We start from the raw sequence: 24,408 nt of genomic DNA, 5'->3' as shown, positions 1-24,408 counted from the left end.
CCCAAAGAATCCTGGGAAGTGTAGTTTGTGACAGGTGCTGAGAGGAGACTCCTATTCCACTGACAGAGCTCCAGTGGCCAGACTGGATTAACAGTCATCCAGCCTGATTGAAGTCTGTGAGGGGAACAGGGCGTCTCCTAGCAACTTTCAGCACCCTTCACTAACTACACTTCCCAGGATTCTTTGAGAGGAGCCATGACTGTCCAAAGTGAAATAAAGGCCTGGTGTGGATGTGGCCAGGGACACCTTTGCTTTAAATTTGAGTGGGAGGCTACATGTGTCTGCTGTAGAATAAAAAGGTGGGGGAAACCCTGAAAAGCAACGATACTGTTCACAATGTTTTCCTTTTGGAAAGGAAAGGAGCTTCCCCTCTGCCCAGTGCCCACCCACCCAATCTTCTCCCCTCCCTGCCCCTCCCCCGGGTCAGTGTTGGACTATGACCTGGGAGACCAGGGTTCGAATCCCCACACAGCCATGAAGCTCACTGGGTGATGTTGGGCCAATCACTGCCTCTCAGCCTCAGAGGAATGGTAAAACCACCTCTGAATACCGTTTACCATGAAAACCCTATTCATAGGTCACCATAAGTCGGGATCGACTTGAAGGCAGTCCATTTCCATTTTCAAACATGGTTGCACAGAAATAAATCCCACTGAATTCAAAAAGTATGCAACTGATGAAACCCACCCTTCCTTCTCCTCCCTATCCCTTCTCTCTTGCCCTTTCCCTCCCCCTTCCTTTGCCCCTCCCTTCCGATCCCCTTCCAATCCCCTCCCTCCCCTTCCTCCTCCTCAGGGTCAGTTTCACCTATCTTAAGCATGATTGCAGGGGAATAAATACCACTGAACTCTATAAGCATGCAAATGATCAAACCTGCCCTCCCCCTTCCTTTGCCCCCCTCCAATCTGCTCCTTCCCCTTCCACCACCTCCTCCATGGTCAGTTTTACCTATCCTAACCATGATTACATCAGAGTAAATCCCATTGAACTCAATAAACATTCAAATGATCAGATGTTCCTTCCCCTCTCTTGTCCCTCCTCCCATCCCCTCTTCCTTCTTCCTCCTCCCCTGCCCACTCCAGTCCTCCCTCCCTCCCCACCTGGTCAGTTTTACCTATCCTGAGCATGATTGCATGGGAGTAAATCCCACTGAACTCAATAAGTATGCAAATGATTAAACCTGTCCTTCTCCTTCCTTCCCCCTCCTGCCTGCTCCCATCCCCTTCTCCCCTCTGCCCTTCCTTCCCTCCCTCCTCCTCCTCCCATCCCCTGTGGTCAGTTTCACCTATCCTAAGCATGATTGCAGGGGAGCCAATCCACTGAACTCAGTAAGCATGCAAATGATCAATCCATTCTCAGCAAACTTGCACAGGATCCCATTTCTTACCTTCCGGATTAAAAAGCAGAGAAATTAACTAATAGGCAAAAAAAACCTTGCAGTTTAAGAACGTGCCTATAGCCCACAGATCTTTTTTTCAAACTTTAAAAAGCAGGGAAATTGGACAGCTATAGTGAATGCACCAGGGAAGCAGGAGACCTGACCTCCTCTCTAAGATATTGTACTGCCCTACACATTTGTCAAAATGCAAACACAATTTGGGTTGGTCTTTCACAGTCCAATCCCCTTCCTCTGTAGTTTGGAAGAATTTGGTAACATATGCCTCTGAGCATAGGGTGAGTGGTGGCAACCCCTGCAATCAGCCCAAATAATAGAAAGAAGACATGTGCTGTGCTGATCTTGTTTTAGCAGGGAGGAAGCAACAATATTGATATAGTTCAGATAGTCACTTCAAATATGTCTGATTTACTTTGCAATTTTAGTGACGTTTCCTCTAGGAAATCATTTTCTCTTATGTCTATTTCTGAGAATATGTGAAGTACAGCAACACTTAGCAAAATTTACACAAAAAAAACTCCAAACATAATTGTGGAATAATGGCACTGACTATTCTGCAGAATAGCCTCCAGTGGACCTCAGGAGTGTCTCAGTTTGCACAAGATAAAACAGTGGGAGGTGAAATATATTCTAGCAGAATTCTAGGTGTGCTCTGTTTTTAATTGACCGTGCCCACCTTGACTTAAATGAAGTGGTTTAAAGATAACAGGTTGAAAACATGCATCGTCTTTTTTCCAACAGCTGGAGTCATTGCTGAAGAAGCAACATGTTGCAATCAGTCTGATTTTACATCAAACTGCAGTTTCAGATTCAACTGTTAATGCACTCAAAATAGAAATAGAACATAACCTCCAATTTGAAACACAAAAGGCTGACTTCACCATCATATGATACTGACCAATAAAAAGGCTTTGAAATTAATGAAAATAAATTTTACGCAGATTTCTAGGATGAATAATGAGGGAAATAAAATTTTCTAGATTAGATTCTCTGTAGAAACTTTAGTAACACAGGAAAGAAGCAAAGTAAGAAGAACACCAACAAACATACATCTTTGGAGATGGCAGGTGCTGCCACCACTACCATATGCTCAGAGGCATGTGTTACTAAATTCTTCCAAGCGACACAGGAAGTGGATTGGACTGTGAAAGACCAACCCAAATTGTCTTTGCATTTTGACAAATTTGTAGGGCAGTACAATATCTTAGAGAGGAGGCCAGGTCTCCTGCTCCCCTAGTGCCAAATTTCCCTTCTTTTTAAAGTTTGATAGAAAGATCTGTTGGCTGTAGGTACGTTCTTAAACCACAAGGTTTTTTGCCTAATAGTGAATGTAAATAAGAAGAAAGGCAAGACTGGAGCAAGGAAATAGAAAGGCACCAGGGGCAGTAAACTTCAAGGGCACATTGGTCCCTATTGCTCCATGCTTGTGGCATGCTAAGGCTGCAGACACATTAGCTCTTTCAAAAACAGCCAGATGGTTTTTTTGAGCTTAGATTAAAACACATTTAAAACACTAATACTCGCGTGAAGTATTAGTTCTCTATTCAGCACTGGTTAGGCCTCATCTTGAGTACTGTGTCCAGTTCTGGTCTCTGCATTTCAAGAAGGATGCAGACAAACTGGAACAGGTTCAGAGGAGGGCAACAAGGATGATCAGGGGACTAGAAACAAAGCCCTATGAGGAGAGACTGAAAGAACTGGGTATGTTTAGCCTGGAGAACAAAAGACTGAGGGGGAGATATGATAACACTCTTCAAGTACATGAAAGGTTGTCACACAGAGGAGGGCCGGGGTCTGTTCTCGATCATCCCAGAGTGCAGGACACGGAATAATGGGCTCAAGTTGCAGGAAGCCAGATTTTGACTGGACATCAGGAAAAACTTCCTGTTAGAGCCATACGACAATTGAACCTATTACCTAGAGAGGTAGTGGGCTTTCCAACACTGGAGGCATTCAAGAGGCAGCTAGACAGCCATCTGTCGGGAATGCTTTGATTTGGATTCCTGCATTGAGCAGGGGGTTAGACTCAATGGCCTTGCAGGTCCCTTCCAACTGTACTATTCTATGATTCTATGTTTGCCCATGGCTGAACACACTTCCCTTTCCTTATCTCAGTATAATGGCTTGGACTTGTCAAGAATAGCTAAGTTTGGGCTAAGGGTGACCAAAGTAAAATGGCTCAACCAGAGATAATTTATGGGGGGGGGGTTGCAAAGATATTTGGGATGCTCAGTGTAGGGAAAATTAAGGTTTTGTACCAGCCAGCTGCAGATTGTTATTCTAAGGGGGAGGCAGCTGAGCCTTATCTGCTCCCTGATACCAGTCTGAAGGTTTGAGTGCTGTAAATCAGAGTCTGGCTGGTATGAACTTTGTAGGCTATTCCATCATCATCAGAGATGTGCCTGGATTGGATCATTGAAGGGGTGCCTGGATTGGTTAATTGCCCCTCTTGCTGTTGCCAGCAAAACCCCATAAAAAGAAGGGTGATTCATCAATTAGTTGTTCCCTTTCCATCCATCTTGACTCGCCTATGGATGTTTTGTGGTATATGGAGCCTTAGGGAACCAGGCTCTTATACTTGTTGGAGTGAGTATTCGCTAGGCTTGTACACTTCATTGTTTTTTTGTCTGTTGAATCTTTCACTGTGTTTATGGAAGTGTTGACTATGCCTAACACTGTTGGGGGTGACTGGACTTAAAGGAATTTGTATGCTGCTCTTTTTATGTGCACCCTTATATCTTTTAATAAACTACCTCTTACTACTAGTTTGTTTTACTTTTGGGCTTTGGCTTTAAATCCAGTCCATGACCACAATGCTACTGATTCATATTCCGGGCTTGACGTTCCAGGGCAAGGAGTGTAACCATAGCTCTTACTCTTGGGGATCTTTGTCATTCTAGTGGGTGCTCTGAGTTCCCCTTACTCAGAGTGGAAAACCAAGTTAAGAGGTGGTGGCAGTCTACCTACCTTGCAGGGATGGCATTGGTTGCAACTCAGCCCTGGTAAGATGAGGCACAGGGAGTGTCTGCCCGGGAACAATTGCCCAGGGAGTTGGGGATTGATCTCGGAAGCAAAGACCCAGGGGTTGGGGACCTGAGGGGTTTGGCCAGGGGTCTTTGACAGGACTGACATTTGCTTTTGGTTGCAGGTCAGCTCCAGACACACTTGGATGAGACTGATTATCTGGATCCATTTCAGTCGGGTTTCAGGCCTGGTTTTGGCACAGAAACAGCCTTGGTCACCCTGTGTGATGACATTTGTCGGGAGAGAGACAGGGGGAGTGTGACTCTGTTGATTCTCCTTGATCTCTCAGCGGCTTTCAGTACCATCGACCATGGTATCCTTCTGGGGAGACTGGCTGAGTTGGGAGTGGGAGGTACTGCATTGAGGTGGTTCCACTCCTACTTGGCAGGTCGCCTCCAGAAGGTGGTGCTTGGGGAACATTGCTCGGCACCCTGGACTCTCCAGTATGGGGTTCCGCAGGGGTCAGTTCTGTCCCCCATGCTGTTCAACATCTACATGAAACAGTTGGGTGCAGTCATCCGGAGCTTTGGAGTGCGTTGCCATCAGTATGCTGATGACACGCAGCTCTATTTCTCCTTTTCATCTTCTTCAGGTGAGGCTGTCAATGTGCTGAACCGGTGCCTGGCTGCGACAATGGACTGGATGAGGGCTAATAAACTGAGGCTCAATGCAGACAAGACTGAGATGCTGCTAGTGGGTGGTTCTTCTGACCGGATGGTGGATGTCCAACCTGTTCTGGATGGGGTTGCACTCCCCCTGAAGGAGCAGGTTCGTAGCTTGGGGGTTCTCCTAGAATCATCTCTGTCACTTGAAGCTCAGGTAGCCTCAGTGGCACAGAGTGCCTTTACCAACTTCGGTTGGTGGCCCAACTATGTCCCTATCTGGACAGGGATAACCTGGCTTCAGTTGTCCATGCTCTGGTAACTTCTAAATTAGATTACTGCAATGCACTCTACGTGGGGCTGCCTTTGAAGACGGTTCGGAAACTGCAGCTTGTGCAAAATGCAGCAGCCAGATTGGTAACAGGGACCAGACAGTCTAGACATATAAAACCGATTCTGGCCCACTTGCACTGGCTGCCTTTATGTTTCTGAGCTCGATTCAAGGTTCTGGTTTTGACCTATAAAGCCTTACATGGCTTGGGACCACAATACCTGATGGAACGCCTCTCCCGATACAACCCCCCCCCGTACACTACGTTCAAGATCAAAGGCCCTCCTCTGGGTGCCTACTTCAAGGGAAGCTGGGAGTCTGGCAACAAGGGAGAGAGCCTTCTCAGTGGTGGCCCCCAAATTATGGAATGATCTCCCTGACGAGGTGCGCCTGGCACCAACACTGTTATCTTTTCGGCGCCAGGTCAAGACTTTCTTCTTCTCCCAGGCATTTTAGCATGTGTTTTATATTGTTTTAAATTTTTAAATTGTGTTTTAAATTGTGTTTTAAAATATTTATTTTAAATTGTATTTGGTTTTAGTTACTGTAAACTGCCCAGAGAGCTTCGGCTATGGGGCAGTATACAAGTATAATAAATAAATAAATAAATAATGTTATTTTTGTTTTAACCACAGGACTTTACAAGACAGAATAGGGTGTAGACCAGCCTTTCCCAACTAGTGGGCCACCAGGTGCTGCTGGACCACAACTCCCATCGGCCTCAGCCAGCATTGCCAATGGTCAGGAAAGATGGGAATTGTGGTCCAACAACATCTGGTGGCCCACTAGTTGGGAACGGCTGGTGTAGACAGAACATCACCTACTGCTTTAGTTTTGCTTCAGTCTTCCTGTTGCAAAAGAAGCTACTTAGTCCATAAAAGACCCCTCCTCCCTTGCAATTAAGATGTCTGTCCATGTTCTGTACATTTGATCAAAACTAAAGAGGAAATGAAAGTACTCTTGCCTCCTCAAAAATGGAAATGGATTGCCTTCAAGTTGATTCTGACTTATGGCAACCCTATGAATAGGGTTTTCATGGTAAGCGGTATTCAGAGGTGGTTTACCATTGCCTTCCTCTGAGGCTGAGAGGCAGTGAATGGCCCAAGGTTGCCCAGTGAGCTTCATGGCTGTGTGGGGATTCGAACCCTGGTCTGCCAGGTCGTAGTCCAACACTCTATCCACTATGCCACACTGGCTCTCCTTGCCTCCTTGAAGATGTAGCAAAATAGAGAAGAAAATCTTGCACAACAGATGCAGTCTGTTAGATGTTGTATAGATTACATTTATAAAATTTGTCTTTCTGAATGAGCTTTTTCCAGCACTTCCTTGCTGTTTTCTCCCTTTTGTCTCATTCTTGGATGACAAACTCAAAGCAAGTGCCTGCTTTATTTAATTCTGTAATGTCTGAATTCTTTAGTCAAATGAAATATCAAATATCATTGTGACCTGTTAGGTGTGCCTCACTTCTCTTTCCTATTTCCATTTTCTCCCTTTACAGCTGTCGGGAGGGTGTGAACTGACTGTGGTGCTACAAGACTTTATAGCCAGCCACAGTAGTGAGCTGAGTATCCAGGTGGGACAAACTGTGGAGTTACTAGAAAGGCCAAGTGAAAGGCCTGGCTGGTGCTTGGTACGGACTACAGAGCGGAGTCCGCCTCAGGAAGGCTTGGTCCCCAGCAGCGCTCTCTGCATCTCCCATTCCCGGAGCAGTGTGGAGATGGACTGCTTCTTCCCGTCAGGAAAAGGTAAGCAGAAATGAACAGAACCTGATTTTTCCTCCACTGTCATTTCACTAGCTAAAATGAACTATGAAACATAGTATAGATGTACATAATTTGAGCTACCAGCCTGCTGTGTTGAAGCATTCTTTGCATTTCTGATTTACATACTTATCTTTTCACTGGTATCAGCCTGGAAACAGAGGGCAGAGAAAGAGACCTGTTTTTCCTGCTCAGATAAAAGCCAGATTTGCCTAGCACTGATTAGTCAGCCCTTGTGTCAGTTATAAAGTAACCAGTGATGGGGCTGGTGCTTATTCAGAGTGGAAGGGTGGAAGGCAGGAAGACCAACAGACAGAGACAGAGCCTATGACAGGAAGAGCCAACTAATTCTAGTTTTGCCCCCATCCTTCTGCCTGCTGGGTTGTACAAGGATAACACTGAGACTAAGGATATGAAAGGTGACAGTCAGGGCCGTCCCTTGGACTGGTTGTAAGACAGGCAGGCAGGCTAGCAGAACAGTGCCCCATTCGTCCTAATGGGTCAGGCTCCACTAAAAATAACTCCACTTCTTTCTGAGAGCAGGGTTGCACATAGTGCTGATTGACTGGCCCTTGCATCAGTCATAAAATCACCTTCTCTCCCATCATGGATTTCAAATGGTTAAAAAAGGGAGGAAGTGAAAATCTTTAAAAATAAAGCACCAAACTTTTTGAAACTTTTGATCAGGTGATTTAAAAAACAAAGTGAAAACTATACCTAAAACGTCTGAGTTCTGTCACACAGCACTTCACTGGGAAGGACAGCTTTGTTAAGTAATTCAGCTAAGCATAATTTCTTATAAGAAAGTCAGTCTTGTAGCAAATCCTTGGGTTTTGCTAACCAAGGCTTATCTTGACCATCACTAAAGAAATCACTTGGTGGGAAATAATTTGCTGCTGTCTCAAACTGTTTTTGGCATGTTTGTTTTTATGTTTTTATTGTTTTACTTTTATAATCTGCTTTGTGTGTCCATGGACAGAAAAGTGGGATAAAAATCAAGTCAAGTCCAAGCCAACAGTCCACCTAAACTTCGGGGAAGCTGGGGAAAAAGACAAGCAGTTTTTTAGTCTGGAGCCAGCTGCCAACAGAGAAGCAAAGATGTAGTGAAGCTCCAGGAAGGGGAGGGGGAAACATATTTGTAGATTGTGAACAGAAAGAGTTCATGGCTGTGAGTTCAAGACCAGATACAACGTTGTAACCATGCCATACTAATAAAACAGATACAAATTCTCTGTGTAGGATATATAAACCTGTGTTCCTACACAGAGAATTTTATCTGTTTTATTAGTATGGCATGGTTACAACATTGTATCTGGTCTTGAACTCACAGCCATGAACCCTTCCTTCTTAAGAAAAGAAGAAAAAAGTCCTCATTTGCACCTTTTAAACCCATACATTCCCTCAGCCCCAAGGAGAATTCAGAATCGAGGGTGTACAATCAAGCTGCTGTGGCTCCAGTAGAATGTTCATTGGAGCATCCTTCCACATGATCAACAGTGTTCCCTTTCAAGGAAATAAATATTTCAGCTATGAATCTTATGTCTCGCTGCAGTTAAAGACAGGACAAAAACATTTACAACACTTCAGGAATATGCTCAGACTCAGACTTTAGCCTGTCTTCAATAACAGAAAGTTCTAGGACTATGTGGCAGCCACCAACCTAGTTGTAGAACTTCGAGTACTGATGGCATAGGATATAAAGTAAGACACATCCGGTTCATTTATAGCACAATCCTATGCATGTCTCCTCAGAAGTGTAATAGGACTTATTCTTAAGTGTGCATAGGACTGCAACCTCAGTTCTTTTTAGTTCTGAACTAACAGCCACAATTGTACTCACTAAATGTTATCCTTCATTAACTCTACATTCTACTCCAGCATCCAGAAAATCATGAAGAACAGCCCTGTGTAAAGTCTAGCCTTGCGGCTATGAAGGTATGAATTACAGTTGTCAGGTCAGAATCTTGCAGATGTAGGTGGCATTGAAAAGCACTCCTAAATGCTACCGCCTTGTGAAGTTTCAGGTGCAGCAATGGGTCCTAGAGTACCCAAAAGCTACGTACCCTTTAGAAATGGAGAGGCAGACACCCACTTGTAATGATGTATAGAAAGCTAGAAAAGCACCAGACAGCAAGTGAGGAACCTTGGGATGGGACAGGAGCCCTGGGAAATCAAGTGAGTATGGGTGAGCAGCTGTGATCCATCTAGACCTGGGAGTTAGGACACAAAAGGGCTAGAATCGCTAATGGAGCAAAGCTGACTAATGTGCCTCTGCAAACGGCAGAATAAGAGTCTTTGTTGAGGCTAGACCAGCCACAGGATTCTCTTACTTTTAAGTATCAGATATGGGATGTCCAAACAAAACTAAAAGATAAAGAGATGTCTTATCCACCACCATTGCCACCCCAGTCTAATATCTTTTGAAGGAACAGTTTTCATAAGGAAAGCAAATTCAATATTTTCCTGATTAAATAGAAACATAAATGAGGAAGTGGAAGTCATTCAAGTCATCCCTCCCTATAAAGGAAAATTATTACAGTGAGTGATATTCTGTCCTTTCGTCTTTCATGAAACTCCTGTTGCCACCTTTGCAACCTCACTGAACAAGTGAATTATAAGAAGAATGGAGGCAAATTTCACTGTTTGTATTTTTCTGAAAATATTGACTAATGTAACTAGAATTTTATCTAAAGCAGCCTTCTTCAACCTTGGATCCCCAGATGCTGTTGGACTACAATTCCCATCATCCCTGACCACTGGTTAAGCTGGCTGGGAATGACAGATGCTGTAGTCCAACAACAGCTGAGGACCTGAGGTTGAAGAACGATGATCTGAAATACTGGATAAATAATATAAAAAGATGTTCAATATTTTGACATTTGTTCTCAGTGAAAGGGAAAAATCACTGCTTGAGATGTACTGTATGCACTCATCCTACTTTCAGCTCTGGTAAACAGGTTGTACAAGTTCTTGTATTGCTTAAAAACCTTCTTAACAGTGTAAAAAAAGGAAAACTGCATCTACAATAAGCAGAGCCATCTAAAACCATTGTCAGCTCTCTTAAAAACTATTGCTGGTCTCTAACTCATGCCATCCTCTTACTGTGGCAAATGAGTGCTATTATTCATTCCTCTCACAAGAGGGCACTCCTGATTTGCAATGTTAGAAACATACCTTAGTTATTCAGTCAAAAAATTAATAACGCATTGTAAAGAGATGAGTTAAATTATAACATAAGAATTAGGGCCAATATATTATGAAAATATACATGGACCCTAATAACTTTCTCAATGATGTGGGTAATCTTTGTCTGGCTACTCCACTGCAGCTGAGGGCTCACCTGATTGAATATTCCCTCACACAAAAATAAAAAAACATGCACATTAAAAGCTAGCATGTCAGGGGATAGCCTTCTACCCAACATGCTAGTTTTCCATGCACAGAAATTTACACTCACCCCCACCCCATGGTGAAGCATCATCTGGGGACTCAAATGGCATATCCCAAAGACATGTTTACTTCCTCAGTGAGAATTAGACCTAAGAGCAGCAGAATCCAGGCTGCGTCTTTGGCCAGCAGAGGACGGGAATCTGCCCCTTATAATATTATGAAGACGGTTCAGAATAGAAACTTAGTGGCAAGAATTAATTTTCCAGTTGGCTTTGAATTTGCCTAGATTACCTTTGACTACATTCACTGCTGGTTAGATAAAGTAATTGATCAGGAAGAAAAATCTATCCCAAATCATGAATATGGAAAGGTGTTTAAAGAGATAATTACTTTGTTAAGTGAACTGCGTTTGCACTATCTGTGTGATTCAAGCGTCCCAGTGTCTACAACTGACCTGCAAAAGCCTGATCTGGCAAATGCATAAATTATGGTTGAGGTTACTCTTGCTGCTGCTAGTGCATTATTTGCCTTGTTTTGTCCCATCTCCCAGGACCAACTTTAGTTCTATGATAATTGGTGTTCCAATCTTTTGGAAAGATCTCACCATGATTTACCATCAAAGAGAGCTTTGCAAAAAACATGAACTTAGCATTCAGTATTTAAGGCAGGGAGGGGAAATGTGGCCCTCCATATGTTGCTGGACTATAGTTTCCATTATCCCTGACCACTGGCCTTGCTGGCTGGGACTGATGGAGGATCACAGGTCCTCCACCCTTGATTTAACTTCCTCAGGGAAGTCAAGGGAAAACATTATGAGAAACTTTCACTTATGGCACACCTTTAGTTTTTCCAGCAGGGGATAGAGCTTTAAAAAGAACGAGTTAGTACATCTATCTCTTTCAAACAAAGAATTAAAATTTTAAAGTTAGACTTTTCAGGGAAAGCAAATAAAGTTTATGATCAGAGTGTAATTCTGTCTGTATTACTTGGGAGCATAGCAGAGGAAACATTTTTTATTATGTCAGTTTTTCTATAGAATGGAACTCTAAATTAATTAATTATAAATATTCAAATTAGGGAGGAAGTGGCAAATGGCAGAGATGCCATGGACTGAAGGCAACATTTCTAATCTAGCCAAATAAAATTCACCTCCTTTCCTACACCATTCATTTAAATCATGATAGGTCTAGCATGAAACTGAAAGTTCTTACCATGAAGTGTCCTTCTGGTCAGCAGAGAGTGGAGCAGACAGGAATGGGTTAACTCTCCTGGAGGCAGAGTCAGCACTATAACACAAAAAGTTTAGCTGGTGGCCAGCCGGAAGGGGAGGGACCTTCTCCTTTTCTCCAGCTTGTGACACAGCTGTAAAAAACTAAGTACTGAGCAGCCGGCCACTCCACCTACATGGACTTGAAACTTGAACAGAGGATAGAATCAGAACAAATGTTAACAAATCAGCACACAGTGCCAGGAAGGGATGAAGGGAGCCATTACTACTCTATCCAGAGGGTGAGCGACTGGCGGTCACCAGAGGGTTTCCAGAGAGGTGCCCTCCCCACCCCACAGCCTAGGTTTTGCTGCAGGGTGGGGCTGTCTGCTCCACTCTCCGCTGACCAGAAGGACACTTCATGGTAAGTCCAACTTTCTGTTCTCAGCAGAGGAGTAGAGCAGACAAGAATGGGATGTATCTGAATAGTGACCCCCCCCTTACATCCTTGGGTGGGAGCACACCTAGGCCACCACCCTCTGAAGAACCTTTCTGCCAAAGGCAGCTTTGGCAGAAGCAAATTTATCCACCTCTTCATTTAGCCACTGCCACTCAGCCTCCAAGCATGAAGCTGGAGCCACTCTGGGTCTGCGTGAAGGAGATGCGGTCTGGAGGGAAGATGCCACAGCGGACTGGAGCTGAGTTCCACTAGGTCGGAAAACCATAGTCTCCATGACCAGTGTGGAGCCACCACTATCACCTGGGCCTGGAGGTGTCCAGCAGCCTGGACAGAAGAGGTAGAGACGGGAAGGCATAGAGGAGTCCCTGAGGCCAGGGGGCTGACAGGAAGTCTACGTCTTGGGTGTGTGGATCCCAGCCTTGTGCCATGAACTGGTCCAGCTGGGCATTCACCAATGAGGCAAACAGGTCCATGCATGGGAGCCTCCACTTCCGAGTGATCTCCAGGAACACGTCCTGGTGAAGGGCCCACTCTTCCTGGTGGACTTGTTCCCAGCTCAGCCATTCGGCTTGTGTGTTCAGGATCCCCTGTACATGTATGGCCGAAATGGAAGCCAGGTGCCTTTCTGCCCACTGGAACAGCAGCTTGTTCTCCCTCTGAAGAGGGCCTGATTTTGTGCCCCCTTGTTTGCAGACATGCGATTTGGCTGTGATGTTGTCGGTGCGTACTAGCACATGAGTCTGATAAATAAGAGGTAGGAACTCCTAGAGTGCTAGTCAGATTGCTCTGAGCTCCAGCCAGTTGATTGACTGGCACTGCTCCTGCACTGACCACTTCCCCTGTGCAATGCTGGAGCAACAGGTCGCTCCCCAGCCATATAGGCTCGTGTCTGTGGTGACTATTGAGACTGCTGGAGCTCTGAGGGAAAGGCCTTAGAGGTAAACGTCCCCACCACTGGAGGGACTTCTGCACATGCCTTGGGAGGGTGATGAGCCAGTTCTGGCTCGAGGTGATTTGGTCCTGATATGGAAGCAGCAGCCACTGCAGGGCTCTTGAGTGGAAGCGTGCCCATGGCACTGAGTCTGTGGGCGCTATCATGGAGGCCTGCAGCTGACCCAGTTCCATCAGAGGAGCTTGGTTGCCTTGCAGGCCCATGTGCAGTTGGCGCAGGAGCTTGTCCATGCAATCAGTGGACAGGAAGAGCTTGCTTTGAGCTGTTTCGATGACCACTCCCATATGTTGAAGGCGCTGGGTGGGTATCAGATGGCTCTTGTCCCTGTTGATGATGAAGCCATGGTTCTCCAGACACTGGATGGTAGTCTGGAGATCCCATTGCGCCACTGTCGCTGAAGAGGCCCTCACCAGAAGGTTGTCCAGGTAAGGGTATATGTGGACTGCCTGAGTGCGAAGGTGTGCCACTACTGCTACCATTATTTTGGTGAACACACGTGGGGCCAAGGCGAGGCCGAAGGGCATGGCCCTGTATTGAAACTGGTGGTGGCTGTGCCCAAAGCAGAGGAAGTGTCTGTGCTGCTGGAGAATGGGGACATGCAGGTACGCCTCTGTGAGATCTATAGATCCCAGGAAGTCCCCAGGTTGAATGGCTTCTGCAATAGACCTGAGCGTCTCCATCTTGAACTTCTTGTCCGCAGGAAGTGTTTCAGGAATTTTAAATCCAAGATGGTGTGGTAATTGCCATTGCACATGGGGACTGTAAAGAACACAGAGAAGATTCCTGAGGACCGCTGATGCTCTGGCATGGGTTCTGTGGTGCCTATCTCAAGGAGGTGAGAAATGGCATCCAGGGTTCTCTGTCACTTCTCCAGCTGACGAGATGGAGGAGCTGCTCTCCATCTGCCCTGCGGGATGGTGGCAAACTCTAGGGAGTAGCCAGACTGGATGGTGCTCAGTGTCCATTTGTCTGAGGTGGAGGCCGCCCAGGAATGTGCAAAAAATTGAAGTCAGCCCCCCACCTGGGCTATCCTGGTGTCATGCATGGCTTTGCTTGACACTGGGCTTGGGGTTTTGATGGTGTTTGTTGCCTCCCCCGCCACTGGAGGGTGTGGAATGGGTGCACTGGTGGGAGGAATTCCAGGAAGAGTTCCAGGACCCCCAGAACTGATGTGCACTACTGTAGGTAGTTGGATAGCCCTGGGCCAAAAGAAATGTGAAGCCTTCTTATAGGATTTGTCATCCTTCCTGGGAGCAGAAGGAAGAGCCTTCTTTTTATCCTTGGTCTCCACCAGGTGGTGCACTAGAGACTTGCCAAAAAGCTGTCCACCCGAGTAGGGCAGAGCTGCAAGACTGGCTTTGGAGTGATGGTCCACTTCCCACTGTTTCAGCCATATATTGCATCTTACTACCACTCTATATCCAAGAGCTCTTGCTGAGTACTGTATGCTATCTAAGGAGGAATCTGCTAGGAATTCAGCTGTTTTAGCCAATTTGTGCAGCCCCTCCCTGACATGTCTAGCATCGGGAGGCACTTCTGATAATAGCGCTTTAGCCCATTTTACCGCAGCCCATGCCAGGAAGGAGTTGGCTGGTGAAGTTCTCATGGCCAATGCAGATGCTTCGTGTGTGCATTTTAAGATAGCCTCACTGCGCCTGTCACTTTGGTCTGAAAGAGTATCCGCTCCTTCTTTGGGAATAGCTGTCTTGGCCCCGAGGGCAGACACAGGCTCGTCAGTGGCTGGGACTTGAAGGGTTGCTCTGGTCATGGCAGGAAGAGCAGATAGCTTCTTGGACAGAGCATATGGAGCTTTGGATTTGGCTGGATGAGCCCATTCTTCCTTAACAATGTCCTTGAAGAATTTTGGAAAGGGAATGACCACCTTCTGATCCCCTGACCTGGGGAAGATCTGAAGATCTCTGTTCCCCTTCATCTAGTTCCCTCTCCTGAGGAGTTTCCTTAGGAAGGTCTAACTGAAGGCAGGCCATAGCCTTAGAAATCAAAATAGGATAGGAGAATACTGCCTCTTATGCACTGGGAATGGCATAGGGGAATCCTCCCCTGAGAGTTCCCCTTCTTCCTTTTCTGAGTCTGATGCAGCAGATGACGGGGGAGTACCCTCCCCCCAGGAGCCTGAGCTGAGAGAAAGGCGGTCAGGTGGGAACCCAGAGCTGGAGCATCGTTTGCATTTATCTTTGTGTGGTTTAGGCTTCTGTAATAAGCCCCTTCTTTTACTCTTCCCCCTTTTTCTAACTGGGCTGACCTCCCAGGAGGAAGAGAAAGAGGAAAATGAGGAGAAGAAATCATGGCAGCATGCCCTGGAGTGCTTGGAGCCTTTTTTCCTATGTGCATGGGCCCAACGCTTGGCTAAGGAAGCCCCTGCCTCCTTCATCATGGCGTTCTTAAGCCAGGCCAGCACAGGCAAAGAAGTAGAGGGCTTATCTAGATGGTGAAATTTGGCGCACTTTTTTCCTGCAAGAGCCACGTGTGCATCTTCCTCTCCCACCGCTGAGTAGAAGGGAGCTGAGAAAACGAAACTATTTCAGGCAGGGAGTCTAGCATGCTTCTCGCCACTGAGGCGAGGGTGACTAATGGATTGCTTAATTGAGATGTAGATCCCACACACATTCAGGGACTCATCTTCCTCTGTAGAGGCGCAAGAAGGGCTGTCACTTCCCCCAGGCATAGTTAAAATCCCAGCTGAAGAGGGGGAAAGGCGGGGCTGGAGCTGTCCCCTCCCCCCGATTAGAAAAAGAAAGCTTAGCGGCTTTACCTGAGAACAATGCAGCAAGGAGGCCAACCACGCTTAGCGGAGGCCCGTTGCCCCAGGGGGTGTTTGAATCAACAAAAAGCCTTGGATAGCGAAGGACCAATCCCTGCTCCTCCAAGGTCTTAAAATGCTCCTGAAAGCTTCCCTCTCCTTGGGACCATGAAAGAGCATTTGATAAGGGACAGCAGGGGGAGGCGCGAGACAGATCCCAGCCTCCACCGCTTCTAGGCGCTTCCAGCACCTCTTCGGAAAGAACAATCCCTCTCTTCCTCCCTCAAATCTGGCTATTCAGTGAGGGTGGGAAGTGAAAGAAGAGAGGCAGACACCGGTGCACTTCGACTGCTGTTGATGATGATAAACTCTCTGAGAAGAGCAGAGAAAATAGCTAAACTGTTCCTGAACCCCTTATGGGGACCCAGGAGGAATAGGCTGACTCTGTTGCTTGCTGAAGGCAGAGTCAAAACTGGAGAATGGGAGAAGGTTCCTTCCCTTCCGGCTGGCCACCAGCTAAACTTTTTGTTTTATAGTGCTGACTCTGCCTCCAGGAGAGTTAACCCATTCCTGTCTGCTCTATTCCTCCGCTGACCGAGAATTGGTATAGTAGAAGGAAGTAATTATATAATGTTTACATACCTATTTATGTTACCACCACCATTCTGAATTAACCTGCAAACTTTGGAATAAAAAAATATTAAAAATATATTTATAATCCACAAATAAAAATGTGCTATGTTAAGCATTTTTGTAGCAGTATGCTTTATAGATTTTCTTATTATATATATTCACTTTTTAAGCAGCTAATACACTCGAAGAGGGAATAATGCCATCAGCGCTTAAGGAGGCAATAATAAAACCTATTTTAAAGAAACCCTCCTTGGATCCTCATGATCTCAACAACTTCCGCCCAGTCTCAAACCTGCCATTCTTAGGCAAGACGATTGAGCGGGTGGTGGCGAAACAGTTGCAAGCACACTTGAAGGAAGCGGATTATCTAGATCCATTTCAATCGGGTTTCAGGCCTGAACATGGGACTGAAACAGCCTTGGTCGCCTTGGTAGATGATATGAGGAGGGCATGGGATAGGAACGAAGGTACCTTCCTTGTCCTCCTTGATCTCTCAGCGGCTTTTGATACCGTTGACCATGGTATCCTTTTGGACCACCTGAAGAGGCTGGGCATAGGAGACACTGTATTACAGTGGTTCCGGTCCTTCCTCTCTGGTAGGTACCAAAGAGTAGGAGGAGGAGGTTTCAGATCCGTGGCCTCTCACTTGTGGGGTGCCACAGGGTTCTATCCTCTCCTGATGCTATTCAACATCTATGTAAAGCCGCTGGGAGCAATCATCAGGAGATTTGGGCTGCAGTGTCATCAATATGCAGATGACACACAGCTCTATCTCATTTAAATCTTCACCGAGGTTGGCTGTAGAAACCATGTCCAAGTGCCTGGACTCGGTGAGTGACTGGATGGGAAGGAACAAGCTGAAGCTGAATCCTGACAAAACCGAGGTACTGTTTGTGGAGACAAGGGAAGGCTGGGGGATGTGGACCTGATGTTCAATGGGGTACGATTGCCCCTAAAGGACCAGGTCTGCAGCCTGGGGGTCATTCTTGACTCCCAGCTGTCCATGGAAGCTCAAGTCTCGGCTGGTGAGCAGGGCAGCACTGTATCAATTGCATCTGATACGGAGGCTGCACCCCTACCTTCCCAACCATTTGCTCCACCGGTGGTACATGCCCTGGTCACCTCTCGCCTAGACTACTGTAATGCGCTCTACGTGGGGTTACCCTTGAAAACGGTCCGGAAATTGCAACTGGTACAGAATGCGGCGGCTCGTATGATCAAGGGTAGCCGCTGACAAGATCATATTACTTCAGTTTTGAAGGAGTTACATTGGTTACCAGTTGTTTACCGGGCCCAATTCAAGGTGTTGGTTTTGACCTTTAAACCCTATATGGTTTGGGCCCAGTTTATCTGAAGGAGCGCCTCCAGCACCGTCAGGGATGCCGCTCGACAAGATCAGCCACTCAAGACCTTCTCTCGATCCCACCGGTTAAATCAGCTAGGCTGGTGAGGACCAGAGAGAGGCTTTCTCAATATTGGCCCCCACCCTATGGAATTCCTTCCCAAATGATCTCCGACATGCCCCTTCTATGATGAGCTTCTGCCGGACTTTAAAGGCCTGGCTCTTCAGGCAGGCTTTTGGGATGGGTTGATACTTTTACTGTATGTTTTAATATTTTAATGCTTATGGTATGCTTAATGTCTAATGTATTATTCTGTTTTGTACGTCGCCCATAGTGGCTGGGTAACCAGCCAGATGGGCGACTAATAAATCCAAGAATGAATGAATGAATGAATGAATGAATGAATAAATAAATAAATAAATAAACTAGAGCAAAAAAAATGGTTTTAAAGCTAATGAGTCAGCTTCACTCATACACTCATGTAGCTGTCACCACCAAGGAACTGGTAAAAAGTGGCTTACAGTCAGAAGAAGTTTTACAAATGAACCTGCAAAATGTTACTAGCCCAGAAAATGTTTACTAGCCCGCTGCTCTCATATAGTTGTTTGTGGCACAGATAACCTGAAAGGCAAATATGAGCTACTCTCTTCCAATCTTTAAATTTCCTGTTTGGTTCCCTGGATGTGGGTCTTACTCACCATAGATTATTATGTGTGTGCCTGTTTACAAGTCTTCTTTTCATTGTAGGAAAGTGGAAGAGGGCAACCTCTTTTGTAGCAGCAGTGCAAGTCTTTTCCAGCTAAAATCCAAAGTTAAGGCTAAAGGATTTTGTAGACGCATATTTCACATACACAGTTCTAGGAGTTTTGTGCATTAGGATCTTTAGATATTGGCAATAGTGTGTCTTGGCAGATTTACCGAGTAACTTACACTCACACAGGTCTTAAAAATGGGGATATTTATTGAGCACACACACACACAGAATCAAAATATACACATTTAACATATATACATATCTATTAAAATCAGTGGGGATAGCTCAGCAACAATATGCATTTCTTTGTGAAGAAATTAGCTAAATAATTCTAACCATAAGTAAACTATCATACACACAATGTACACACACATGAAGAAGCAAGGTATAAGAGGAGATGGGGGAACTGAGTTCAGCACAACTGAGGAAGGAACGCTAGCCTACCCTTTCTGTCTCTGGGCTCACTCTGCAGACTAGGCCTCGTCATGCACACATGGGCAGGGAAGACCAGAGGGTGGCTTCTGAAATACAGTCTCTCTCTCTCTCTCTCTCTCTCTCTCTCTCTCTCTCTCTCTCACACACACACACACACACACACACACACACACACACACACACACACACACACACGGATGTGGAGGGTACCATTTGTAGGGAAAGGACCTCTGGAAGACAGTAAAATATACCTTTCCCAGCCCTGTTGGACAATCCCGAAGACGTAGAACTGGGGTGTGTTGAATCTCCTGGGTCAGGTAGAGAAAACAGTGAATACAGCAAACAGGAGGAAGCCCTGAAAATGGCTTCTTGGAACTTTGCTTCAGCTAGGTCCAGGGAAGGCAGGAAAAGTAGTGGACTTTTGGTGCAGATGAGCAAGTGGGCAAGAGATAGTGAAGGAAAAGCAGAGCCAGAACCCCCACAAGTGATTTAGCAAGCGATTTCATAGTGGAACTGGGCAACCAAACCCCAGAACTAAGAATGGCTCTAAGAATCCAGTTTTTATACCTTTCTGAACAAAAGCCTCAAAGGAAATTCCAGCAACTCCCTTCCTGGGGGTCATACTCCTGCAATTATTTTTGGATTGCACTGATTGGATTGCAAAAGGTCATGTCCTGTGCATATGTGACATTATCTCATTTCAGATGACAAACTGCTCCTTTTCCCATCACACCTTAAGCAGCCTCGCAAAGTTAACCAAACTGAAGCCATTTTAAGAAATATATAGGCAACGTTGGGGTGGAGTGTTTCCCAGGTTCATAAGCAAGTAGCCAGCCTGCCAACAAGAAGCATATCCCACTAGCTTCACATAGTATACTGCAATAGGCTGTGGTATTGCTTCAGCAACTATAATAGGCCATAGGATCAGGCTCTTAGCCCTATTAAAATTAGAACTGAACGTGATCTGCTTTTCCTCCTGCCATCCTTTATAATAACTGAATGTGAGAAATTTGGACTGTACTAAAACACCAAGCTGAGCCAGTGTGGTGTAGTAGTTAAGGTGTTGGACTATGACCTGGGAGGCCAGGGTTCGAATCCCCACATAGCCATGAAGCTCACTGGGTGACCTTGGGCCAGTCACTGCCTCTCAGCCTCATGATAACCCTATTCATAGGGTCGCCATAAGTCGGAATCGATTTGAAGGCAGTACATTTTTTTAAAACACCAAGGTTTAATTCCTCTTAGGAAGGGTTCAACAGCCAGTTATGTTTTCATTCTGAGTCTAATTGATCTTCATATTTGGAGCAAGAAGCAACTTTTTATGAAGTAATCTGCTGCTGTTCCAAGTGTAGAAAGTCTCTGTCTTGTAGCATCTGGCTTAGGCTGCAATCCAATACTTGTCTACTCAGAAATAAGCTCCATTGGGTTCAATGGGACTTACTCCCAGGTAACTGTGTATTGTATTATAGCCTTAGTTTATTTATCTGAGTCAAGTTCCTTTGTATAACTCATTTATATAAAAGTTACAGAATTAGATTCTTGGCTTACAGTCAGTTTTGGAATTGGCATGTGGCTGTTTGCTTGTGGCACTCAGTGATGTTAGTGATCATAGGTTGTCATGTTTATCTTAATTCCCAAATTAAATTAATTATATGACCTTCAGCTCCCTCTGGCCTGACAATGGGGGGTGGTGGAGGTTGCTAATGGTATGTGGTTGCTTTGATACAATGTCAGGTGGGAATTTGCCATTATCTTCAGTGGAATGCGGATTACAACACCCTGAGTTTCTGTTAACATTTGCCTTTCTCTCACTGCCTAAAGCAAGATTGTCAACAGAATATTAGAGAGATGAAAAATCGCATTGAAATGGTTATATTGTGATAGGACTACATTTCCAGTGTAGACAGTTTGGAAGCTTTGATGTGTATAACCTGTATTTTGGATTACAGTCAAGCAATTTCTGAACACACGTTTATGCAGATTTGTGTTTCTTTACCAGATTTGGGAAACCAAATGTATCAGTTGACTTTAATCAGCGGTAAGGTATCCCTGAAGAACCAGCAGTGGCAATTCATCAGGTTCTTTGCTTCCTCTGTAAATACTGTAATAAAACAGAAAAGGCTATTTTAGGAAACAGTGTTGTTACCATTCTATTTTAAACCTAGACGAGTTTATTTAGAGAAAGACAGAAAGTGTCCTTTTATTTTCTGAACAACAGGGTGGGAGATAAAAAATTCTTCCAAGCTTAAATAGAATTCAAGAGCCATGTAGGCCATGTTGAGGTATCATTTGATAATTTCATAATGTATTTTCTCAGTATCCTTTAAGTAACATAGACTACAGTAGAAAAGAAATAACTGGTCATTCTGGCAAAAAGGCTCCTCATATCTTAAGTAAAACTATGATAAAAAAGCTGTCAACTGGATAAAAGTCAGAAGAATTGTTAGAGGGTGGACTGGAGGGCCTGAGCCTTTTGTGTTTCTATCCCTCTCCCTCTTTTTTAAAACTTAATTAAAAAAAAACCCTTTGCTTACAAGGTAGCTAGGCATGTTGCAAAACACAGTGCCTGTGAGACTCACCCACCCACTATCTGAATTTGCCCAGAGGCAATAGCTGGTTGGGGTAGGGGAAAGAGAGATTGTTGGGGGGGGGGGGAGAGAGAAGTCATGTGAGATGTTGGGCCGCACTCTAGTTTAAATATGTAAATAAGTAGCAGTTCTTGTTAAGAGATTGCAGGTGGGACAGAGGGCCCAATCCACATATAGCAGTGAACCTATGACTCTCTGGATGTACCTGGATTATACTGTAATTTCTATTCCTATTGGTTACGCTGCCTGGGGGCTGATGGAAGCTGAAATCCAAAAACATCTGGAGGGCCACAGGTTCCCCACCCCCTGACATAGGATTTTCTGGACCCAATACACTTTTTGCATTCCATAGCTCTGTATAGACCCTGTCAACAAAAGCCAGGTTTGTTTTTCTCCTCTAAAAGTCAACCTAAATATTTTGCATCTTTATGTATAAATTAACATATGCAAATTTTATGCAGTTTAGTATTATGGGCCAATGCACCTGGGAAACATGCTATAAAAGAAACCAGGGTGGATTGATTTCAATCAACAACAAAAAAGGCCAATTTAAATCAAGTTTCAAAGAGATACTTCTTCATATGTTTCCTAAACAATATTGTACATCTGATCACTGAATCATATTAATTTACAGCAAAATAGAATATTATTCACACTGTTGTTTCATTCTCACAACCAAGCCTTGCATCTCTTAGGTGCACTGCATATTGTATACATTTTGCATGCTTCCCATTTTTACCTGTAAAAAGAATATATTTAAAATATGGACCTTTGTTACAACCAGCACCTGTATCGGTGTGCAAGGTTAACAGCTCAATCCTATTTAAACCAAAGTAAATCCCCTTGACTTCAGTGGAGCTTTCTCCCAAAGTAACTTGATTTAGTACTGCAGATTAAGTATTGAAATACAGGAACCTGTACACTGCATGGTTTTGTCTCCCACACTTCTTTCCAGTATTGCTCCTTTTGGCTTCAGTTGCCCCAACTCCAACATTGCACACACACAAAGCAGCAAACATAAGGAAGTGGTAAAAGCAGGGCTGATTGTTATTGGGCAGACCAGAGCACTTTGTTTCAATCAGATGAAGATGAAGTACCTATGTTTGGTACTTCAGAATGTTAAAAAATGTAAATGTTATTGCCTTCATGTCAATTCCAACTTACAGCGACCCTATGAATAGGGTTTTCATGAGGCTGAGAGGCAGTGACTGGCCCAAGGTCACCCAGTGAGCTTTATGGCTGTGTGGGGATTCGAACCCTGGTCTCCCAGGGCATAGTCCAACACCTTAACCACTACACCACACTGTTAGGTGGAGTATAAATATTCATTACTGAGATTTGAGAAATGATCAAATTTGTTTTTCATTTACATAGAAAAGCCTCCTTTATCTAAGCATATCTGGTAGAAGACATTGATTCAGTTTAGAGATTAACTGTAGGGCTTGTAAATCCCCCGCCCCTCCCGTTACTAGCCTAAAAAAAAAATTCTAGCATTTTGGGTGGTCCCAGAAGAGGGACTGAGAACTGCATTTCTATGCTGCATGCAGAGGAGGGGCAAAGCACTCTTCTGTTAGCCTTCTTATTCTTAAATAGAATGGTGGGCTAACATATTTATATCCACATTACTTAATATGTAACATTTGTTATTTAAGAGAAACTTAGTATTTACAATTTATTTTTCTGAAAACTGAAATATTTTAAGTTTTAATCATCTGATTTTTAATTTAAACCGAAAATTTCTTGAGCAGAGAAATTCCCAAGGGATTGTTCTCAAAGTCATTTTCTTGAGTACACAGAGGTAGATGAAGCTTACAGTTTACTGTAAGCCCACAGCCACTTGAAAATAGCTAGGAACCATTCCAAGCCGCAATGTTCCAGTGCTTAGAGCCTAAGTAGATGCTTCATGGGAGATCTGTGACTAGACCTCCACAAACAGAGTTCTTATTCTAAAAGCAGCTGGGGAGAGCAGTTTAGATCACAATAGGTACAATAGGGCCCCGCTAATGCAGCAGTCTCAATTAGACGCAATTAGACTAAAGCCCCACTCATACAGCGTTTGTTCCACTTTTACAGCGGTTTTCAGGCATTGTGCGCCATTCTATTCAATGAGTTCCACTTTTCGGCGGTTTTCACTTTTCAGCGGGGGTCCAGAACATAACCCGCCATATGAGTGGGGCCCTACTGTAGTTGCAAAATTTCCCCCACCAACTATAAAAGCTGCTTTGGGCTGGGATGATAGTGGTGAAGGGAGGGTCAGCCCCACTTCTGACCAGAGCCAGAGCTCCAATTGAAATTGAGGGAAAGGCTGCTTTTGAGGAAAATTGTGTTAGAAGGTCTAATCACTATGGCAGTTGCATTCCTTGATCCTGGCCAGTATTTCAGAATGCCCTGGGTTAATGACAGATCAGTCCATCCCACGATTTATACTAGGCTGGCAGGGCCAAGGGGGATTCTGGAAGAAAGAATAGGAAGTCTGCTAGTAGCTGTGTATGCAAGGTAAAAATTATAAAATGAAACTCTACATCTACTAAACTTAATCTGCATCCAGATTTTTATTTCTAAGAGACCCAAGCTTTTGAACACCACATGTGGAACTACCACAAATGTCTCATTAGGCTCTTGAGATCACCCATAAACCTGCATTCTCAGAACAGGGCTTGAATTATTCTGGATTAACTGTCCCTTGCGCACTCAAGGAGCTGCTGTGAAGCAGCAGCTGCATTCAAAGCATAAGAATCCTAAGTGCAGCTCTCAGTTGTAAAAATATTTGAG

General features: G+C 44.7%; 1 protein-coding gene and 1 long non-coding RNA gene across 9 annotated transcripts in view; one reads left to right on the top strand and one right to left on the bottom strand.

Annotated features, from left to right (window-relative positions):
- The window catches only part of KALRN (kalirin RhoGEF kinase), an 872,788-nt gene that overhangs the window by 734,578 nt on the left and 113,802 nt on the right, over positions 1–24,408 (top strand). For 5 of the 7 annotated variants that reach the window (XM_061609058.1, XM_061609049.1, XM_061609051.1 and 2 more), the window contains one exon: positions 6,852–7,098. In XM_061609058.1, coding sequence (XP_061465042.1) covers positions 6,852–7,098 — 247 coding nt within the window. Of the gene's footprint in view, positions 1–6,851; positions 7,099–8,518; positions 8,605–8,991; positions 9,050–24,408 lie in introns of those variants that run through there. The other 2 variants (XM_061609054.1, XM_061609052.1) reach the window with 2 other exon arrangements.
- Positions 1–24,408, bottom strand: part of LOC133376609 (uncharacterized) — a 30,908-nt gene that overhangs the window by 1,053 nt on the left and 5,447 nt on the right. Inside the window, exon 3 of one of the 2 annotated variants that reach the window (XR_009760535.1) lies at positions 21,045–21,149. This is a non-coding gene — a long non-coding RNA (uncharacterized LOC133376609). Of the gene's footprint in view, positions 1–19,368; positions 21,150–24,408 lie in introns of those variants that run through there. The other variant, XR_009760534.1, reaches the window with a different exon arrangement.

This window comes from Rhineura floridana, chromosome 2 (assembly GCF_030035675.1).
Source record: "Rhineura floridana isolate rRhiFlo1 chromosome 2, rRhiFlo1.hap2, whole genome shotgun sequence".
NCBI classification, from domain to species: Eukaryota; Metazoa; Chordata; class Lepidosauria; order Squamata; family Rhineuridae; genus Rhineura; species Rhineura floridana.
Note: the sequence above shows the minus strand (reverse complement) of the source record. Positions and strands in the feature narration are given on the sequence as shown.